Source organism: Coregonus clupeaformis, unplaced genomic scaffold (assembly GCF_020615455.1).
Source record: "Coregonus clupeaformis isolate EN_2021a unplaced genomic scaffold, ASM2061545v1 scaf0028, whole genome shotgun sequence".
NCBI classification, from domain to species: Eukaryota; Metazoa; Chordata; class Actinopteri; order Salmoniformes; family Salmonidae; genus Coregonus; species Coregonus clupeaformis.
Genome location: NW_025533483.1, coordinates 586,956 through 610,000, shown reverse-complemented (window position 1 = coordinate 610,000; position 23,045 = coordinate 586,956). Strand labels below are relative to the sequence as shown.

The 23,045-nt window shown below is 47.1% G+C and overlaps 1 protein-coding gene across 2 annotated transcripts in view; it reads left to right on the top strand.

The window, feature by feature from the left end:
* Window positions 1-11,048, top strand: part of tubgcp5 (tubulin, gamma complex associated protein 5) — a 55,016-nt gene extending 43,968 nt beyond the window's left edge. For both annotated transcript variants that reach the window (XM_041889520.1, XM_041889521.1), the window contains 5 exons: window positions 187-335; window positions 990-1,115; window positions 7,249-7,337; window positions 10,077-10,177; window positions 10,333-11,048. In XM_041889520.1, the coding sequence (XP_041745454.1) occupies window positions 187-335; window positions 990-1,115; window positions 7,249-7,337; window positions 10,077-10,177; window positions 10,333-10,379 (512 nt within the window). In that variant the 3' untranslated portion in view covers window positions 10,380-11,048. The remainder of the gene's footprint in view (window positions 1-186; window positions 336-989; window positions 1,116-7,248; window positions 7,338-10,076; window positions 10,178-10,332) is intronic.
* The last annotated feature ends 11,997 nt before the right edge of the window (window positions 11,049-23,045 follow it).

The window sequence follows — 23,045 nt, the reverse complement described above, 5'->3', positions numbered from 1 at the left end:
CCACGTTGTCCTGACGGAAACCCATCCCTATGTAATTATAACTGTATGACCTAAATGCTTCACAATGAAATATATTTCAAATATATAACAGCAAAGGTCAAATAAGAAAATAATCTCTCAAAACATCAGGGATTTCTGAATGTCATGACCACACAGGTGTTAAGGTTGTATTATTTCCTCCTATAGATTTGACCGTAGCTGCTGAGCGGTTGGAAGGTGTACCGGAGGAGGGGAAGGCTAAAGAGCCAATCAAGCAGCAGATCCACAGGATGTTTCTGCTACGGGTCAAACTGATGCACTTCGTCAACAGCCTTCACAACTACATAGTGACTAGAGTAAGACCATATAGAACATGTATTACTGCTGGTCAAGTTCATAGGTCATCAATGGAAGAGACAGAAGGAGCAAGGAGCCAGTTCTAGTTGTAGTTCTAGTCTAGTTGTAGTTCTAGTCTAGTTGTAGTTCTAGTCTAGTTGTAGTTCTAGTCTAGTTGTAGTTCTGGTCTAGTTGTAGCTCTGGTCTAGTTGTAGTTCTGGTCTAGTTGTAGTTCTAGTCTAGTTGTAGTTGTAGTCTAGTTGTAGTTCTGGTCTAGTTGTAGCTCTGGTCTAGTTGTAGTTCTGGTCTAGTTGTAGTTCTAGTCTAGTTGTAGCTCTGGTCTAGTTGTAGTTCTAGTCTAGTTGTAGTTCTGGTCTAGTTGTAGCTCTGGTCTAGTTGTAGTTCTAGTCTAGTTGTAGTTCTAGTCTAGTTGTAGTTCTGGTCTAGTTGTAGTTCTAGTCTAGTTGTAGCTCTGGTCTAGTTGTAGCTCTGGTCTAGTTGTAGTTCTAGTCTAGTTGTAGTTCTAGTCTAGTTGTAGTTCTGGTCTAGTTGTAGTTCTAGTCTAGTTTCCCATCAGGCATCTGTATGCCGCTCTAATCATAATACATGTCTGCATAGATTTTTTGGTCAATATCTAAATGTTCCATATCTTGGCGATATCCCTATCTTGTTAGATTCTTCACAGCACTGGTCTGGAGTTCCAGCACCAGGTTCAGGAGGCTAAAGACCTGGACCAGCTGATTAAGATCCACTATCGATACCTGTCCACTATCCACGACCGCTGTCTGTTGCGAGAGAAGGTAAGATGGATACCTGTCCTATAGATACTGGTCTACTAGATACACTACATGACCAAAAGTATGTGGACACCTGCTGGTCCAACATCTCATTCCAAAATCCTGGGCATTAATATGGAGTTGGTCCCCCCTTTGCTGCTATAACAGCCTCCACTCTTCTGGGAAGGCTTTCCACTAGATGTTGGAACATTGCTGCTGGGACTTGCTTCCATTCAGCCACAAGAGCATTAGTGAGGTCGGGCACTGATGTTGGGTGATTAGGCCTGGCTCGCAGTCGGCGTTCCAATTCATCACAAAGGTGTTCGATGGAGTTGAGGTCAGGGCTCTTCAGGCCAGTCAAGTTCTTCCACACCGATCTCGACAAACCATTTCTGTACGGACCTCGCTTTGTGCACGGGGGCATTGTCATGCTGAAATAGGAAAGGGCCTTCCCCAAACTGTTGCCACAAAGTTGGAAGCACAGAATCGTCTAGAATGTCATTGTATGCTGTAGCGTTAAGATTTCTCTTCAATGGAACTAAGGGGCCTAGCCCGAACCATGAAAAACAGCCCCAGACCATTATTCCTCCTCCACCAAACTTTACAGTTGGCACTATGCATTGGGGCAGGTAGCGTTCTCCTGGCATCCGCCAAACCCAGAATCGTCCGTCGGACTGCCAGATGGTGAAGCGTGATTCATCACTCCAGAGAACGCGTTTCCACTGCACCAGAGTCCAATGGCGGCGAGCTTTACACCACTCCAGCCGACGCTTGGCATTGCGCATGGTGATCTTAGGCTTGTGTGCGGCTGCTCGGCCATGGAAACCAATTTCATGAAGCTCCCGATGAACAGTTATTGTGCTGACATTGTTTCCAGAGGTAGTTTGGAACTCGGTAGTGAGTGTTGGAACCGAGGACAGACGATTTTTACACGCTACGCACTTCAGCACTCAGCGGTCCCGTTCTGTGAGCTTGTGTGGCCTACCACTTTGCGGCTGAGCCGTTGCTGCTCCTAGACGTTTCCACTTCACAATAGCAGCACTTACAGTTGACTGGGGCAGCTCTAGCAGGGCAGAAATTTGACGAACTGACTTGTTGGAAAGGTGGCATCCTATGACGGTGCCACATTGAAAGTCACTGAGCTCTTCAGTAAGGCCATTCTACTGCCAATGTTTGTCTTGGCCCTGTTTCAGCATGACAATGCCCCCGTGCACAAAGCGAGCTCCATACAGAAATCGTTTGTCGAGATCGGTGTTTAAGAACTTGACTGGCCTGCACAGAGCCCTGACCTCAACCCCATCGAACACCTTTGGGATGAATTGGAACGCCGACTGCGAGCCAGGCCTAATCACCCAACATCAGTGCCCGACCTCACTAATGCTCTTGTGGCTGAATGGAAGCAAGTCCCCGCAGCAATGTTCCAACATCTAGTGGAAAGCCTTCCCAGAAGAGTGGAGGCTTTTATAGCAGCAAAGGGGGGACCAACTCCATATTAATGCCCATGATTTTGGAATGAGATGTTTGACGATAGCTGTCCACTAGATACCTGTCCACTAGATACCTGTCCTACAGATACCTGTCCACTAGATAGATACCTGTCAATCAATCAATCAATCAATTTTATTTTATATAGCCCTTCTTACATCAGCTAATATCTCGAAGTGCTGTACAGAAACCCAGCCTAAAACCCCAAACAGCTAGTAATGCAGGTGTAGAAGCACGGTGGCTAGGAAAAACTCCCTAGAAAGGCAAAACCTAGGAAGAAACCTAGAGAGGAACCAGGCTATGAGGGGTGGCCAGTCCTCTTCTGGCTGTGCCGGGTGGAGATTATAACAGAACCATGCCAAGATGTTCAAAAATGTTCATAAGTGACAAGCATGGTCAAATAATAATCAGGAATAAATCTCAGTTGGCTTTTCATAGCCGATCATTAGAGTTTAAAACAGCAGGTCTGGGACAGGTAGGGGTTCCATAACCGCAGGCAGAACAGTTTAAACTGGAATAGCAGCAAGGCCAGGCGGACTGGGGACAGCAAGGAGTCACCACGGCCGGTAGTCCCGACGTATGGTCCTAGGGCTCAGGTCTCTCAGTTGGCTTTTCATAGCCGATCATTTAGAGTTGAAAACAGCAGGTCTGGGACAGGTAGGGGTTTCGTAGCCGCAGGCAGAACAGTTGAAACTGGAATAGCAGCAAGGCCAGGCGGACTGGGGACAGCAAGGTGTCATCATGCCCGGTAGTCCTGACGTATGGTCCTAGGGCTCAGGTTCTCAGAGAGAAAGAGAGAACGAGAGAATTAGAGAGAGCATACTTAAATTCACACAGGACACTGGATAAGACAGGAGAAGTACTCCAGGTATAACCAACTAACCCCAGCCCCCCGACACATAAACTACTGCAGCATAAATACTGGAGGCTGAGACAGGAGCGGTCCGGAGACACTGTGGCCCCATCCGAAGAAACCCCGGACAGGGCCAAACAGGAAGGATATAACCCCACCCACTCCGCCAAAGCACAGCCCCCGCACCACTAGAGGGATATCCCCAACCACCAACTTACAATCCTGAGACAAGGCCGAGTATAGCCCACAGAGGTCTCCACCACAGCACAAACCAAGGGGGGGCGCCAACCCAGACAGGAAGATCACGTCAGTAACTCAACCCACTCAAGTGACGCACCCCCTCCCAGGCACGGCATGAAAGAGCACCAGCAAGCCAGTGACTCAGCCCCTGCAACAGGGTTAGAGGCAGAGAACCCCAGTGGAGAGGGGAACCGGCCCGGCAGAGACAGCAAGGGCTGTTCGTTGCTCCAGCCTTTCCGTTCACCTTCACACTCCTGGGCCAGACTACACTCAATCATATGACCTACTGAAGAGATAAGTCTTCAGTAAAGACTTAAAGGTTGAGACCGAGTCTGCGTCTCTCACATGGGTAGGCAGACTGTTCCATAAAAATGGAGATCTATAGGAGAAAGCCCTGCCTCCCGCTGTTTGCTTAGAAATTCTAGGGACAATTAGGAGGCCTGCGTCTTGTGACCGTAGCGTACGTATTGGTATGTACGGCAGGACCAACTCGGAAAGATAGGTAGGAGCAAGCCCATGTAACGCTTTATAGGTTAACAGTAAAACCTTGAAATCAGCCCTTGCCTTAACAGGAAGCCAGTGTAGGGAAGCTAGCACTGGAGTAATATGATCAAATTTCTTGGTTCTAGTCAGGATTCTAGCAGCCGTATTTAGCACTAACTGAAGTTTATTTAGTGCTTTATCCGGGTAGCCGGAAAATAGAGCATTGCAGTAGTCTAATCTAGAAGTAACAAATGCATGGATTAATTTTTCTGCATCATTTTTGGACAGAAAATTTCTGATTTTTGCAATGTTACGTAGATGGAAAAAAGCTGTCCTTGAAACAGTCTTGATATGTTCGTCAAAAGAGAGATCAGGGTCAAGAGTAACGCCTAGGTCCTTCACAGTTTTATTTGAGACGACTTTACAACCATCAAGATGAATTGTCAGATTTAACAGAAGATCTCTTTGTTTCTTGGGACCTAGAACAAGCATCTCTGTTTTGTCCGAGTTTAAAAGTAAAAAGTTTTCAGCCATCCACTTCCTTATGTCTGAAACACAGGCTTCTAGCGAGGGCAATTTTGGGGCTTCACCATGCTTCATTGAAATGTACAGCTGTGTGTCATCCGCATAGCAGTGAAAGTTAACATTATGTTTTCGAATAACATCCCCAAGAGGTAAAATATATAGTGAAAACAATAGTGGTCCTAAAACGGAACCTTGAGGAACACCGAAATGTACAGTTGATTTGTCGGAGGACAGACCATTCACAGAGACAAACTGATATCTTTCCGACAGGTAGGATCTAAACCAGGCCAGAACTTGTCCGTGTAGACCAATTTGGGTTTCCAGTCTCTCCAAAAGAATGTGGTGATCGATGGTGTCAAAGGCAGCACTAAGGTCTAGTAGCACGAGGACAGATGCAGAGCCTCGGTCTGACGCCATTAAAAGGTCATTTACCACCTTCACAAGTGCAGTCTCAGTGCTATGATGGGGTCTAAAACCAGACTGAAGCATTTCGTATACATTGTTTGTCTTCAGAAAGGCAGTGAGTTGCTGCGCAACAGCTTTTTCTAAAATTTTTGAGAGGAATGGAAGATTCGATATAGGCCGATAGTTTTTTATATTTTCCGGGTCAAGGTTTGGCTTTTTCAAGAGAGGCTTTATCACTGCCACTTTTAGTGAGTTTGGTACACATCCGGTGGATAGAGAGCTGTTTATTATGTTCAACATAGGAGGGCCAAGCACAGGAAGCAGCTCCTTCAGCAGTTTAGTAGGAATAGGATCCAGTATGCAGCTTGAAGGTTTAGAGGCCATGATTATTTTCATCATTGTGTCAAGAGATATAGTACTAAAACACTTAAGTGTCTCTCCCGATCCCAGGCCCTCGCAGAGCTGTGCAGATCCAGGACAGCTAAGCCCTGGAGGAATACGCAGATTCAAAGAGGAGTCCGTAATTTGCTTTCTAATGGTCATGATCTTTTCCTCAAAGAAGTTCATGAATTTATCACTGCTGAAGTGAAAACCATCCTCTCTTGGGGAATGCTGCTTTTTAGTTAGCTTTGCAACAGTATCAAAAAGAAATTTTGGATTGTTCTTATTTTCCTCGATTAATTTGGAAAAGTAGGATGATCGAGCAGCAGTGAGGGCTCTTCGGTACTGCACGGTACTGTCTTTCCAAGCTAGTCGGAAGACTTCCAGTTTGGTGTGGCGCCATTTCCGTTCCAATTTCCTGGAAGCTTGCTTCAAAGCTCGGGTATTTTCTGTATACCAGGGAGCTAGTTTCTTATGACAAATGTTTTTCGTTTTTAGGGGTGCAACTGCATCTAGGGTATTGCGCAAGGTTAAATTGAGTTCCTCAGTTAAGTGGTTAACTGATTTTTGTCCTCTGACGTCCTTGGGTAGGCAGAAGGAGTCTGGAAGGGCATCAATGAATTTTTGTGTTGTCTGAGAATTTATAGCACGACTTTTGATGCTCCTTGGTTGGGGTCTGAGCAGATTATTTGTTGCGATTGCAAACGTAATAAAATGGTGGTCCGATAGTCCAGGATTTTGTGGAAAAACATTAAGATCTACAACATTTATTCCATGGGACAAAACTAGGTCCAGAGTATGACTGTGGCAGTGAGTAGGTCCAGAGACATGTTGGACAAAACCCACTGAGTCGATAATGGCTCCGAAAGACTTTTGGAGTGGGTCTGTGGACTTCTCCATGTGAATATTAAAATCACCAAAAATTAGAATATGATCTGCTATGACTACAAGGTCTGATAGGAATTCAGGAAACTCAGAGAGGAACGCTGTATATGGCCCAGGAGGCCTGTAAACAGTAGCTATAAAAAGTGATTGAGTAGGCTGCATAGATTTCATGACTAGAAGCTCGAAAGATGAAAACGTCATTTTTTTTTGTAAATTGAAATTTGCTATCGTAAATGTTAGCAACACCTCCGCCTTTGCGGGATGCACGGGGAATATGGTCACTAGTGTAACCAGGAGGTGAGGCCTCATTTAACACAGCAAATTCATCAGGCTTAAGCCATGTTTCAGTCAGGCCAATCACATCAAGATTATGATCAGTGATTAGTTCATTGACTATGACTGCCTTTGAAGTGAGGGATCTAACATTAAGTAACCCTATTTTGAGATGTGAGGTATCACGATCTCTTTCAATAATGGCAGGAATGGAGGAGGTCTTTATCCTAATAAGATTGCTAGGGTGAACACCACCATGTTTAGTTTTGCCCAACCTAGGTCGAGGCACAGACACAGTCTCAATGGGTATGGCTGAGCTGACTACACTGACTATGCTATTGGCAGACTCCACTAAGCTGGCAGGTTGGCTAACAGCCTGCTGCCTGGCCTGCACCCTATTTCACTGTGGGGCTAGAGGAGTTAGAGCCCTATCCTGTCCACTTAGATAGTTACCTGTCCACTAGATACCTGTCCATCATGATTTAAGAGAAGCTGTCCCACTTTCCCCATGGAGACATGGTCCATCTCCTGAGGCAAGGCGATGCAGTCCTGCTACAGAACACAGAAGCCCCTGCAGAGAGCAACACTAGAGTTTTCATAATGTAACTGGGGATGTTTTGTCTCCAGGTGAGCTTTGTGAAGGAGGCGATCATGAAGGTTCTCAATCTGGTCCTCATCTTCTCAGACCGCTGGCAGGTTGGCTTTGGAGCATGGAAGTGAGTGCTGTCATTTATTAGCCAAATCAGCTATTATGATTACAAGCAATCATGTGTTTATGTTAAGTAGAGATGATATCTGTCTCGAAGGACCGCTCTGACTCTCTCAGGGTCTTTCCTTTAAATCTTACAATGAATGTTATTCTGCTTATTAGAATCGTCCATTTATTCACCTTATGATTCCTGGAAACAACGGCAAGTTGTTTTCCTCTTTCTGGCTAATTGGAACATAGCCGTTAAATTTAATTTACTTTTGTAAAAACTGTTAAATAACCTTCACAGAATTGTTAAGATATGGTAATCCTCTGGTGAGGAATTTTTTTCAGTTAAATTTAAATTACATTTGTATAAACTATTAAATAACGTTCACATAATTTCTAAGATATGGTAATCCTCTGGTGAGGAAAATTATTTAAAAAATGTAAACGTTTGTTTTCACGTAGTATACACACTCGGAATCACTCGGCATATTACACTGAACAAAAATATAAACGCAACATGCAACAACTTCTACGATTTTACTGAGTTACAGTTTATATAAGGAAATCAGTCAACTGAAATAAATTCATTAGGCCCTAATCTATGGATTTCACATGACTGGGAATACAGATATGCATCTGTTGGTCACAGATACCTTAAAATAAAGGTAGGGGCGTGGATCAGAAAACCAGTCAGTATCTGGTGTGACCATTTGCCTCATGCAGCGTGACATCTCCTTCACATAGAGTTGATCAGGCTGTTGATTGTGGACTGTGGAATGTTGTCCCACTCTGTGTGAAGTTGCTGGATATTGGCGGGAACTGGAACACGCTGTCATACACGTCGGTCCAGAGCATCCCAAACATGCTCAATTGGTGACATGTCTGGTGAGTATGCAGGCCATGGAAGAACTGGGAAATGTTCAGCTTCCAGGAATTGTGTACAGATCCTTGCGACATGGGGCTGTGCATTATCATGTTGAAACATGAGGTGATGGTGGTGGATGAATGGCACGACAATGGGCCTCAGGATCTCGTCACGGTATCTCTGCATTCAAATTACCATCGATAAAATGCAATTGTGTTCGTTGTCCGTAGCCCACATGAAATCGGTTACGACGCTGAACTGCAGTCAGGTCAAGACCCTGGTGAGGATGACGAGCACGCAGAAGAGCTTCCCTGAGACGGTTTCTGACAGTTTGTGCAGAAATTCTTCGGTTGTGCAAACACACAGTTTCATCAGCTGTCCGGGTGGCTGGTCTGAGACGATCCCGCAGGTGAAGAAGCCGGATGTGGAGGTCCTGGGCTGGCGTGGTTACACGTAGTCTGTAGTTAAGGCCAGTTGGACATACTGCCAAATTCTCTAAAATGACGTTGGAGGTGGCTTATGGTAGAGAAATTAACATTCAAGTCTCTGGTAACAGCTCTGGTGGACATTCCTGCAGTCAGCATGCCAATTGCACGCTCCCTCAAAACTTGAGACATCTGTGGCATTGTGTTGTGTGACAAAACTGCACATTTTAGAGTGGCCTTTTATTGTCCCCAGCACAAGGTGCACCTGTGTAATGATATAATAATAATATGCCATTTAGCAGACGCTTTTATCCAAAGCGACTTACAGTCATGCGTGCATAAATGTTTACGTATGGGTGGTCCCGGGGATCGAACCCACTACCCTGGCGTTACAAGCGCCATGCTCTACCAATTGAGCTACAGAGGACCACTATCATGCTGTTTAATCAGCTTCTTGACCTGTCAGGTGGATTGATTATTTTGGCAAAGGAGAAATGCTCACTAACAGGGATGTAAACAAATTTGTGCATAAAATTGTAGAGAAATAAGAATTTTGTTTGTGTGAGAAATTTCTGCGATCTTTTATTTCATTTTTGTTCATTGTAGCATCCTCAGACTTCACTTGGCGGGTTAGCTAGTTAGCTTTGCACCACAACAGATAGCAAATATTCTAATGTTATCTACATAAAACATTTCGGCACCATTTCTATCTTTTGTCATTTGATATTCTGTCAAATATAGAATAGAATAAAAGTATTCCAAGCTAGCAGAAGCTTTTATCCAAAGCGACATAGTCGTGTGCATCCATTTTTCCAATGGTAGTCCCAGCGGGAATCGAACCCACAATTCTTGGCATTGCAAGGTTTCCAACTAGGCCACACCGGACCAACAATATTGCCATTTCAAGCATTGATCTTTGATTGAAAAGGGATACAGCCTGTATGAATAACGACCAATAGATAGTCTATTATGCTAACCCACTACCATAAGTCTGACAGGGCTCTCCAACCTTTTCTAGTTACTTTAAATTATGAAACATGTCGCCAGCTACTCACTAATTATTTCCTAGCTTTCAAACAGGCACTCCTTGTATTTTCCTGAATTCGATTTTCGCAGTTTTACACTCAAAATTACAATTATTTGGATGTTCTGAGCCCATGTCAATGCTTAAATCGAATCTGAAGACCATGTTTGAGAGCTGAAAAAAAACTAACACATTTTGTTGCTTCGCGATCGACCTGTTGAAGACCCCTGGTCTATGAGGATGCTAATATGCTAACCGAGTGCTTCCAGAGTGCATATACTACATGAAAATGTTTACATTTTTTCTAAAATTTTCTTCAACATTGAATTTACATATATTTCAAATTCAAAACAATCAGGTTCTATCAGGAAGTAGGTCATGTGGGCGGGGCATCATAAGGTGGATACCCTAACATTGAAAATGGTGTTCCTCTGTCGTTTCCAGGATTGAGTCCATTGATAAGATGGAATCTGATTTCAAGAACTGTCACATGTTCCTGGTGACTATACTAAACAAGGCTGTCTGCCGCGGATCATTTCCACACTGTAAGTTAGACACTGATCTGTTAAATAAAGATTTTTGTGTGAACAGTGTCTGGTGTGAAGGGCGTCTGGTGTGAAGGGCGTCTGGTGTGAAGGGCGTCTGGTGTGGTCTGGTGTGAACAGTGTCCTGACTGTCTTTTCTCTGTTCTCTCTTATAGTGGAGTCCCTTGCCCTGTCTCTGATGGCTGGCTTTGAACAGTGCTGAGAGAAGAACATTTCTCTCTGCTCGACCCCCAAACCACCCCTCAAGACTCTAAAACACCGACTACTTCCCAAATGGCACCCTTTTCCCTTTAAAGTGCACTACTTTTGGCCAGGCCCCATAGGGAATAGTGGCGTTTGGGATGCATACACTGTAGATGTCACTGTTGTTGTTGTTGTACTGACATGGCTGACATCAAACAAGACTGGTGAAGAATGATGTCACTGTTTCTCTCCCAGTTGCTAGTGCTCTGCTGGAGAAACAGACCGGTTGTGAAGGGAGGATCACTACTGGCTCCTCATCAATACCCTCAAGACAATACAGAGTCTCAGAAGTATTACAGATGTGTGACTGCTTGTAAATCTTGTTGATTTTGAAGCTGTTTTATGGTGGTTATCCATGTGTAGGCTTCCTGCACAATACTGTACCGCTGTTAACTGTTTTACAAATACGGATCTGGATTTTCTTGGTCTTCTTGGATTTTGATTTCTGGTGAGATTATCTTTGAATTGTTTGCATTTCTACATTTGTTAATTGAGCAATTGAACAACTGTCAATCCAGAATAGCATAATAATGCATGTTTAATATCTCTGAGATTTACTTCACCGTGGTGATAGTTTTGAGAGTGAGTTCATTGAAATGTACTAATAATAAGAAACATAAGAACGAAATATGCAATCAAACCTGGTCACATTATTACACATTATCATATTACAGTGCATTCGGAAAGTATTCAGACCCCTTCATCTTTTCCACATTTTGTTACGTTACAGCCTTATTCTAAAATGGATGACATAATTTTCCCCCCTCATCAATCTGCACACAATATCCCATAATGACAAAGCAAAAACAGGTTTCTAAAAAAACACACAAAAAAAACGAATACCTTATTTACATAAGTATTCAGACCCTTTGCTATGAGACTCGAAATTGAGCTCAGGTGCATCCTGTTTCCATTGATCATCCTTGAGATTTTCTACAACTTGATTGGAGTCTACCTGTGGTAAATTCAATTGATTGGACATGATTTGGAAAGGCACACACCGGTCTATATAAGGTCCCACCGTTGACCGTGCATGTCAGAGCAAAAACCAAGCCATGAGGTCGAAGGAATTGTACGTAGAGCTCCGAGACAGGATTGTGTCGAGGCACAGATCTGGGGAAGGGTACCAAATAAATTCTGCAGCATTGAAGTTCCCCAAGGACACAGTGGCCTCCATCATTCTTAAATGGAAGAAGTTTGGAACCACCAAGTCTCTTCCTAGAGCTGGCTGCCTGGCCAAATGGAGAAGGACCTTGGTCAGGGAGGTGACCAAGAACCCGATGGTCCCTCTGACAGAGCTCCAGAGTTCCTCTGTGGAGATGGGAGAACCTTCCAGAAGGACAACCATCTCTGCAGCACTCCACCAATCAGGCCTTTATGGGAGAGTGGCCAGACGGAAGCCACTCCTCAGTAAAAGGCACATGACAGCCCGCTTGGAGTTCACCAAAAGACACCTAAAGACCTCAGACCATGAGAAACAAGATTCTCTGGTCTGATTTCACGCATGACTGTAAGTCGCTTTGGATAAAAGCGTCTGCTAAATGGCATATTATTATTATTATTATTATTATATTTATGAAACCAAGATTGAACTCTTTGGCCTGAATGCCAAGCGGCACGTCTGGAGGAAACCTGGCACCATCCCTACGGTGAAGCAAGGTGGTGGCAGCATCATGCTGTGGGGATGTTTTTCAGCGGCAGGGACTGGGAGACTAGTCAGGAGCAAAGTACAGAGAGATCCTTGATGAAAACCTGCTCCAGAGCGCTCAGGACCTCAGACTGTGGCAAAGATTCACCTTCCAACAGGACAACAACCCTAAGCACACAGCCAAGACGACGCAGGAGTGGCTTCGGGACAAGTCTCTGAATGTCCTTGAGTGGCCCAGCCTGAGCCTGGACTTGAGTGGCCCAGCCGATCAAACATCTCTGGAGAGACCTGAAAATAGCTGTGCAGCGACGCTCCCCATCCAACCTGACAGAGCTTGAGAGGATCTGCAGAGAAGAATGGGAGAAACTCCCCAAATACAGGTGTGCCAAGCTTGTAGCGTCATACCCAAGAAGACTCTACGCTGTAATCACTGCCAAAGGTGCTTCAACAAAGTACTGAGTAAAGGGTCTGAATACTTATGTAAATGTAATATTTCAGTTTTAATTTTTTAATATACTTTATACATTTAAAAACCTGTTTTGGCTTTGTTATTATGGGGTATTGTGTGCAGATTGATGAGGGGAAAAAAACTATTTAATCCATTTTAGAACAAGGCTGTAACGTAACAAAATGTGAAAAAGTCAAGGGGTCTGAATACTTTCAGTGTATACTGGTGTACCATTGAATGAGTTTACTACAGTCATTTACTGCCATTCCTAGTGAAGTCAAAGATTGTCTATTATATTGACAACATATTCGCTCTAACAATGGAAATACATGTCCTCAAAGATGGAAGGCAGGCGGATCAGGTGGGACCATTCTAGCCAATGAGAGGGCAGATACGCATATGAAGAACAGGCCAATGAGGCAATAGAGACGGAGGAGTCATCTTTGTATCTGTGCCATTATAACGTATGTGACAGCATGGGCAGCACCATTGAGAACATCTCCATTTTAAAGTAGTACATTTTCTCCATTGGCAGATCGCCACCCAGTTGACTACTTTAAAATGCTGGAAGCCCTCGATGGCAATGTCCATGCTAAAACGGGTTAAATCCATGATTTTATTTTACTAGGCAAGTCAGTTAAGAACAAATTCTTATTTACAATGACGGCCTACCCCGGCCAAACCCGGACCAATTGTGCGCCGTCCTATGGGACTCCTAATCACGGCCGGTTGTGATACAGCCTGGAATCGAACCAGGGGGTTTGTAGTGGCTTAGACCACTGCGCCACTCCGGAGCCCAGCGATGATGAGTCCTCTATCAACGACAGGCACAACTCCAATATAAAGTTGTTTTGGGGTAAATTGCTGAATTGTGCGTCCACTTATATCAGTGCATTCATAACAACCATTACGAAACTTCTATTACATCAAATAAGCTTCATACAGCAAATGAGCAATTCAATGTTTTGTTGACCAAATTCAACACGCTGACCTCGAAACAAATATTTCTCACTTTGTGGGCGTTTCGTGGACAGATTTCTGCCGGGGTAAAACCTCTTGCTTCGCCTCTTCCTCCGATGAAGTCTGCACCGCAGTTGAGGAGTTTCCTGTTGAATTTCGGAAAAGAGTGTTTCTCATAAGTCACGGTTTCACTTGGGTTTCAAAGTGCAAGGAATATCCGATATGCTTCCACGTTCAACCGAGAACCCCCCGACTGGGACCTCATTAATTTATAGTTTACAGTTGCACTTTCACATTAGTTCATCATTTATTTGAGCTAACGATAGCTAGCTACCAAGTGGCAGGACCAATTTTCACAAAAGTGAACGATGTGTAACGTCAAGTTTCTAGCCAACCAACAACGTCAATGCTGGAATAAAGCCGATCTACTAAATTTACTGAATGGAATATTTTTAACTGATCATGACTAGATTTAATCTTATTTCACTGATTGGTCAACATGCATCTCATACTGTCAATCACTGAGATTATTTATTTGCTTTTAGATTAACAAAATCAGATTGAGCTATCCTTTCCCCCTCCCTTTTCAGTGACAATAGCTTGGTTTCCATCCAATTGGCGACAGATTTCCATGCAAATATAAAAAATAATCTGCATAAAGAAAATAAACTCAGCAAAAAAAAAAACGTCCTCTCACTGTCAACTGCGTTTCTTTTCAGCAAATTTAACATGTGTAAATATTTGTATGAACATAAGATTCAACAACTGAGACATAAACTGAACAAGTTCCACAGACATGTGACTAACAAAAATGGAATAATGTGTCCCTGAACAAAGGGGGGGTCCCAGGCACTGGGAGAGGAACTAGTTTGCCTGCCGGGGTGTTCCGAGGTGTCTTCGTTTGGGCACATACGGAACAGGAGTTGATATAGCGGGAGACATCAGAAGCCAAGGTGGGCCACCAGTGTTTTTGTGATAGAGAATGCAGGGTGCGCGTAATACCAGAGTGCCCTGCCGTAAGGGTGGTGTGTGCCCAGATCAGCAGGCGGTCACGGACCCTGGTGGGTACATACACGCGCCCCTGAGGAGCGTTGGCAGGCGCTGGGTCCTCCTGAGCCGCAAGGCGGATGTCTTCATCCACATCCCAAATGACAGGTGCCACGATGAGAGACGGAGGCAGGATAGGACCCCCCAGATCCTTCCTCTCTCCGGTATGGTGCATCCTGGAGAGTGCGTTGGCTTTCACATTCTGGGATCCTGGGAGGTAGGACAGAATGAATTGGAAGCTAATGAGAAATTGGGCCCATCTGGCTTGACGAGAGTTCATCCGTTTCGCTGCCCGTATGTGCTCCAAACTCCGGTGGTCAGTGAGAATCCAGAATGGATGGACTGCGCCCTCCAGCCAGTGTCTCCATTCCTCCAGAGCGAGGACCACCGCCAACAGCTCCCTGTCTCCAACTCCATAGTTCCTCTCTGCGGGGGTAAGCTTTTTCGAGAAAAAGGCACAGGGATACATTTTCTTTGGCTTACCTTGCTGCTGGGAGAGGACCGCACCCACGCCCTCCTCAGATGTGTCCACCTCCAGGATGAAAGGACAAGATGGATCTGGGTGTTTTAGGAAGGGCGCTGTGGTGAACCTCTCCTCCAGCCTCTTGAAGGCAACATAAGCCTCAGGGTTCCAGGCCAGCTTCTGAGGCCCACCCTTAAGGAGAGAGGTGAGCGGGGCGGCTATGGAGCTGAAGGACCTGATGAAACGCCTGTAGAAATTAGCGAAGCCCAGGAAGCTCTGTAGGCCCTTGATGGTGGTGGAACTGGTTATGACCTGATGGCGTCCGTCTTCTCTCTTTCCATGAACACCCCCTGAGGACTGATCCTGTATCCCAGGAAGGAGATGGCCTGTTGGTGGAATTCCCATTTCTCCCCCTTCACCAACAGGCTGTGTTCCCGGAGGCAGAGTAGGACAGCTCTGATGTCCCTGACGTGCTCCTCGAACGTAGCCGAGTAGATCAGGATATCATCGATGTACACCACCACCTGTCTACTCAGCATGTCCCGGAACACGTCATTGACGAAGGACTGGAACACGGAAGGTGCGTTGGCGAGGCCGTAGGGCATGACGCAGTATTCATAGTGGCCTGATGTAGTGCTGAATGCCGTCATCCCTCGTCTCCTTCCCGGATTCGGATCAGGTTGTAGGCGCTCCTCAGGTCCAACTATGTAAAGTACCGGGCCCCTCGCAGCTGCTCGATGGCAGATGGAACCAGAGGGAGGGGGTACCGGTACTTGGTGGTGACTGCGTTCAGTCCCCGGTAGTCAATGCACGGTCTCAGTCCTCCGTCTTTTTTGCCCACGAAGAAGAAGCTGGCGGAGGCAGGAGAGGTCTGATGAACCCCTGTTTCAGGGTCTCCGCCACATACTTCTCCATGGCCTCCGCTATGGAGAGGGAGTAAATGCGACTCTTCGGGGGGTGTTGTCCCTCCAGCAGGTCAATGGCGCAGTCCGAGGGCCTGTGAGGAGGGAGACACTTAAACTTGGAGGCAGAGAAGACATCGGAGAGATCTGCGTACTCACGTGGAATGTTGGGCTGGAGGGCGGGCTCCGGACTCTCCACTGACGTGGAACAACAAACCACCGGCAGGCAGGTCCTCCGGCATGAGGTGGACCAGGCTGTGATCCTCTTGGTGATCCAATTGATGGTGGGGTTGTGTAGTCTGAGCCAGGGCAATCCCAAGACGATGTGGAAGGACAGCTCCTCGTGGTGCTCCGGTAGTGTGGGAATGGTGATGGGGAGAGTGACATGCGTAATGGTGCCTGATCCAAGTGCTTTATTGTCCAGCGAGGTGACGTGTAGCAGAGAAGGCAGTGGCACAGTGGGCAACCGCCATTCAGAGACCAGCTCCCTATCTATAAGGTTCACCGCTGATCCGGAATCTATCATTGCCGTGGAAAGCGAAGAGAAGGAAGAACCATTCACCATTAGGTGATGACGGAACACTCACGGAGCGGCGACGGGAGTCATACCGCCTAGACAGGGAGCCGCCAGGAGATCTGTGGTCCATGGTGGTGTAGGGGGTGCTGCCCACCTCCATGGGTGAGGACTCAGAGGCAGTGCGGCTTCCATAGCTCAGATGGGGTGAGGGTCGAGGCTCCGGGAGGTGTTGGGAACGCCGTCTCTCTCTCAACATGTCGTCAAGACAAATGGACGTGGTGATGACGGTATCAAGGTCCACCTCGTCGTCCCGACATGCGAGTTCCGTCGTGATGTCCTCCCATCCAAGTATATCTGACCAAATTACGAAAGACAAGCATTGTAATTTTGAATTCCGTAAAGTATGCGTGGAAGAGGTGAAAACATTCTTGTTGTCTATCAACAATGACAAGCCACCAGGGTCTGACAACTTGGATGGAAAATTACTGAGGATAATAGCGGACGATATTGCCACTCCTATTTGCCATATCTTCAGTTTAAGCCTACTAGAAAGTGTGTGCCCTCAGGCCTGGAGGGAATCAAAAGTCATTCCCCTGCCTAAGAATAGTAAAGCCCCCTTAACTGGCTCAAATAGCCGACCAATCAGCCTGTTACACAGATGTACACAGAGAGCTAACATGAATAGTATGCATGTCAATCTCTCCTGGCTCAAAGTGGAGGAGAGATTGACTTCATCACTACTTGTATTTGTGAGAGGTATTGACATGTTGAAAGCACCGAGCTGTCTGTTTAAACGACTAGCACACAGCTCAGACACCCATGCATACCCCACAAGACATGCCACCAGAGGTCTCTTCAGAGTCCCCAAGTCCAGAACAGACTATGGGAGGTGCACAGTACTACATAGAGCCATGACTACATGGAACTCTATTCCACATCAGGTAACTGATGCAAGCAGTAAAATTAGATTTTAAAAACAGATAAAAATACACCTTATGGAACAGTGGGGACTGTGAAGCAACACAAACATAGACACATGCATACACACACTAACATACGCACTATACACACACTTACACATGGATTTTGTGTTATAGATATGTGGTAGTTGAGTAGAGGCCTGAGGGCACACACTTAATATGTTGTGAAATCTGTTATGAATGTATTGTAATGTTTTTAAAATTGTAGAACTGCCTTAATTTTGATGGACCCCAGGATGAGTAGTAGCTGCCTTGGCAGGAACTAATGGGGATCCATAATAAACCACAGGAAGAGTAGCTGCTGCCTTGGCAGGAACTAATGGGGATCCATAATAAACCCCAGGAAGAGTAGCTGCTGCCTTGGCAGGAACTAATGGGGATCCATAATAAACCCCAGGAAGAGTAGCTGGTGCCTTGGCTAAAGGGGATCCATAATAAACCCCAGGAAGAGTAGCTGCTGCCTTGGTAGGAACTAATGGGGATCCATAATAAACCCCAGGAAGAGTAGCTGCTGCCTTGGCAGGAACTAATGGGGATCCATAATAAACCCCAGGAAGAGTAGCTGCTGCCTTGGCAGGAACTAATGGGGATCCATAATAAACCCCAGGAAGAGTAGCTGCTGCCTTGGCAGGAACTAATGGGGATCCATAATAAACCCCAGGAAGAGTAGCTGCTGCCTTGGCAGGAACTAATGGGGATCCATAATAAACCCCAGGAAGAGTAGCTGCTGCCTTGACAGGAACTAATGGGGATCCATAATAAATTCAAATACAAACTGCAGGACACTAATTCGTGACGCACCAGTGAAGAAGATGTTTCTGAAGGCCTGCTTCATGTGGAGCACAAGGATCTGCTGTCTCCTGCCGAAAAGAGTGGCACCTTTCTCTTGCCTCTACTTCAGAAACTGGCAATCATTGACCCCATTCGACCAAGCGAGCCCTTCCGCACATTCTTAGAATTCAGCAAGAACTCCCCAGCCTGTGCTCTTCTCCACTATAGAGACACCGTGTGCTGCTTGATCGAGGAAATGGAGGCTATGCAGTTTCTCCACATCAACAGCCAACCAGAACTAATGAGGAGCGTCAACAGCCAACCAGAACTAATGAGGAGCATCAACAGCCAACCAGAACTAATGAGGAGCATCAACAGCCAACCAGAACTACTGAGGAGCATCAACAGCCAACCAGAACTACTGAGGAGCGTCAACAGCCAACCAGAACTATTGAGGAGCGTCAACAGCCAACCAGAACTACTGAGGAGCATCAACAGCCAACCAGAACTACTGAGGAGCATCAACAGCCAACCAGAACTGAGGAGCGTCAACAGCCAACCAGAACTACTGAGGAGCGTCAACAGCCAACCAGAACTACTGAGGAGCGTCAACAGCCAACCAGAACTACTGAGGAGCATCAACAGCCAACCAGAACTAATGAGGAGCATCAACAGCCAACCAGAACTAATGAGGAGACTGACAGAGCTGTATTTTCTTTCTCATCTTGTAGGGACGGAGGAGGGCACATTTCCCCAGGAGGTTGTTCCCATTTTCAGGGAAATATTCAGAAAGCTTCAGGATACATGATGTACCCCTGGGGTCTCCACTCCACTAATGAGACAAGGTGATTGTTGGAGCCATATTCTCGTTTCATTATTTGTGCTATATTTTTTGTTGTTGTTGCACCATTTAAAATAATATAATTATGAAATTTGACTGGATTATGTGTATTGTGAATGCATGGTATAATTAAGTTATTATTCTTGTGTCAACTAAGGCGATAGGGATCATTAAGTCCTCCTGTGAGGGAGTTGTAGAGATGCTGGCACCAATCTTCCTCCTGTGAGGGAGTTGTAGAGATGCTGGCACCAATCTTCCTTCTGTGAGGGGGTTGTAGAGATGCTGGCACCAATCTTCCTCCTGTGAGGGAGTTGTAGAGATGCTGGCACCAATCTTCCTCCTGTGAGGGGGTTGTAGAGATGCTGGCACCAATCTTCCTCCTGTGAGGGGGTTGTAGAGATGCTGGCACCAATCTTCCTCCTGTGAGGGGGTTGTAGAGATGCTGGCACCAATCTTCCTCCTGTGAGGGGGTTGTAGAGATGCTGGCACCAATCTTCCTCCTGTGAGGGAGTTGTAGAGATGCTGGCACCAATCTTCCTTCTGTGAGGGGGTTGTAGAGATGCTGGCACCAATCTTCCTCCTGTGAGGGAGTTGTAGAGATGCTGGCACCAATCTTCCTTCTGTGAGGGGGTTGTAGAGATGCTGGCACCAATCTTCCTCCTGTGAGGGGGTTGTAGAGATGCTGGCACCAATCTTCCTTCTGTGAGGGGGTTGTAGAGATGCTGGCACCAATCTTCCTCCTGTGAGGGAGTTGTAGAGATGCTGGCACCAATCTTCCTCCTGTGAGGGGGTTGTAGAGATGCTGGCACCAATCTTCCTCCTGTGAGGGGGTTGTAGAGATGCTGGCACCAATCTTCCTCCTGTGAGGGGGTTGTAGAGATGCTGGCACCAATCTTCCTTCTGTGAGGGGGTTGTAGAGATGCTGGCACCAATCTTCCTCCTGTGAGGGGTTGTAGAGATGCTGGCACCAATCTTCCTCCTGTGAGGGGGTTGTAGAGATGCTGGCACCAATCTTCCTCCTGTGAGGGGGTTGTAGAGATGCTGGCACCAATCTTCCTCCTGTGAGGGGTTGTAGAGATGCTGGCACCAATCTTCCTCCTGTGAGGGGGTTGTAGAGATGCTGGCACCAATCTTCCTCCTGTGAGGGGTTGTAGAGATGCTGGCACCAATCTTCCTCCTGTGAGGGGGTTGTAGAGATGCTGGCACCAATCTTCCTCCTGTGAGGGGGTTGTAGAGATGCTGGCACCAATCTTCCTCCTGTGAGGGGGTTGTAGAGATGCTGGCACCAATCTTCCTCCTGTGAGGGGGTTGTAGAGATGCTGGCACCAATCTTCCTCCTGTGAGGGGGTTGTAGAGATGCTGGCACCAATCTTCCTCCTGTGAGGGGGTTGTAGAGATGCTGGCACCAATCTTCCTCCTGTGAGGGGGTTGTAGAGATGCTGGCACCAATCTTCCTCCTGTGAGGGGGTTGTAGAGATGCTGGCACCAATCTTCCTCCTGTGAGGGGGTTGTAGAGATGCTGGCACCAATCTTCCTCCTGTGAGGGGGTTGTAGAGATGCTGGCACCAATCTTCCTCCTGTGAGGGGGTTGTAGAGATGCTGGCACCAATCTTCCTCCTGTGAGGGGGGTTGTAGAGATGCTGGCACCAATCTTCCTCCTGTGAGGGGGGTTGTAGAGATGCTGGCACCAATCTTCCTCCTGTGAGGGGGTTGTAGAGATGCTGGCACAATCTTCCTCCTGTGAGGGGGTTGTAGAGATGCTGGCACCAATCTTCCTCCTGTGAGGGGTTGTAGAGATGCTGGCACCAATCTTCCTCCTGTGAGGGGGTTGTAGAGATGCTGGCACCAATCTTCCTCCTGTGAGGGGGTTGTAGAGATGCTGGCACCAATCTTCCTCATGTGAGGGGGTTGTAGAGATGCTGGCACCAATCTTCCTCCTGTGAGGGGGTTGTAGAGATGCTGGCACCAATCTTCCTCCTGTGAGGGGGTTGTAGAGATGCTGGCACCAATCTTCCTCCTGTGAGGGGGTTGTAGAGATGCTGGCACCAATCTTCCTCCTGTGAGGGAGTTGTAGAGATGCTGGCACCAATCTTCCTCCTGTGAGGGGGTTGTAGAGATGCTGGCACCAATCTTCCTCCTGTGAGGGAGTTGTAGAGATGCTGGCACCAATCTTCCTCCTGTGAGGGGGTTGTAGAGATGCTGGCACCAATCTTCCTCCTGTGAGGGGGTTGTAGAGATGCTGGCACCAATCTTCCTCCTGTGAGGGGGTTGTAGAGATGCTGGCACCAATCTTCCTCCTGTGAGGGGGTTGTAGAGATGCTGGCACCAATCTTCCTCCTGTGAGGGGTTGTAGAGATGCTGGCACCAATCTTCCTCCTGTGAGGGAGTTGTAGAGATGCTGGCACCAATCTTCCTCCTGTGAGGGGGTTGTAGAGATGCTGGCACCAATCTTCCTCCTGTGAGGGGGTTGTAGAGATGCTGGCACCAATCTTCCTCCTGTGAGGGGGTTGTAGAGATGCTGGCACCAATCTTCCTCCTGTGAGGGGGTTGTAGAGATGCTGGCACCAATCTTCCTCCTGTGAGGGGGTTGTAGAGATGCTGGCACCAATCTTCCTCCTGTGAGGGGGTTGTAGAGATGCTGGCACCAATCTTCCTCCTGTGAGGGGGTTGTAGAGATGCTGGCACCAATCTTCCTCCTGTGAGGGGGTTTGTAGAGATGCTGGCACCAATCTTCCTCCTGTGAGGGGGTTGTAGAGATGCTGGCACCAATCTTCCTCCTGTGAGGGGGTTGTAGAGATGCTGGCACCAATCTTCCTCCTGTGAGGGGGTTGTAGAGATGCTGGCACCAATCTTCCTCCTGTGAGGGGGTTGTAGAGATGCTGGCACCAATCTTCCTCCTGTGAGGGGGGTTGTAGAGATGCTGGCACCAATCTTCCTCCTGTGAGGGGGTTGTAGAGATGCTGGCACCAATCTTCCTCCTGTGAGGGGGTTGTAGAGATGCTGGCACCAATCTTCCTCCTGTGAGGGGGTTGTAGAGATGCTGGCACCAATCTTCCTCCTGTGAGGGGGTTGTAGAGATGCTGGCACCAATCTTCCTCCTGTGAGGGGGTTGTAGAGATGCTGGCACCAATCTTCCTCCTGTGAGGGGGTTGTAGAGATGCTGGCACCAATCTTCCTCCTGTGAGGGGGTTGTAGAGATGCTGGCACCAATCTTCCTCCTGTGGGGGGGTTGTAGAGATGCTGGCACCAATCTTCCTCATGTGAGGGGGTTGTAGAGATGCTGGCACCAATCTTCCTCCTGTGAGGGGTTGTAGAGATGCTGGCACCAATCTTCCTCCTGTGAGGGGGTTGTAGAGATGCTGGCACCAATCTTCCTCCTGTGAGGGGTTGTAGAGATGCTGGCACCAATCTTCCTCCTGTGAGGGAGTTGTAGAGATGCTGGCACCAATCTTCCTTCTGTGAGGGGGTTGTAGAGATGCTGGCACCAATCTTCCTCCTGTGAGGGAGTTGTAGAGATGCTGGCACCAATCTTCCTCCTGTGAGGGGGTTGTAGAGATGCTGGCACCAATCTTCCTCCTGTGAGGGGGTTGTAGAGATGCTGGCACCAATCTTCCTTCTGTGAGGGGGTTGTAGAGATGCTGGCACCAATCTTCCTCCTGTGAGGGGGTTGTAGAGATGCTGGCACCAATCTTCCTCCTGTGAGGGGGTTGTAGAGATGCTGGCACCAATCTTCCTCCTGTGAGGGAGTTGTAGAGATGCTGGCACCAATCTTCCTCCTGTGAGGGGTTGTAGAGATGCTGGCACCAATCTTCCTCCTGTGAGGGGTTGTAGAGATGCTGGCACCAATCTTCCTCCTGTGAGGGGGTTGTAGAGATGCTGGCACCAATCTTCCTTCTGTGAGGGGGTTGTAGAGATGCTGGCACCAATCTTCCTCCTGTGAGGGGGTTGTAGAGATGCTGGCACCAATCTTCCTCCTGTGAGGGGGTTGTAGAGATGCTGGCACCAATCTTCCTCCTGTGAGGGGGTTGTAGAGATGCTGGCACCAATC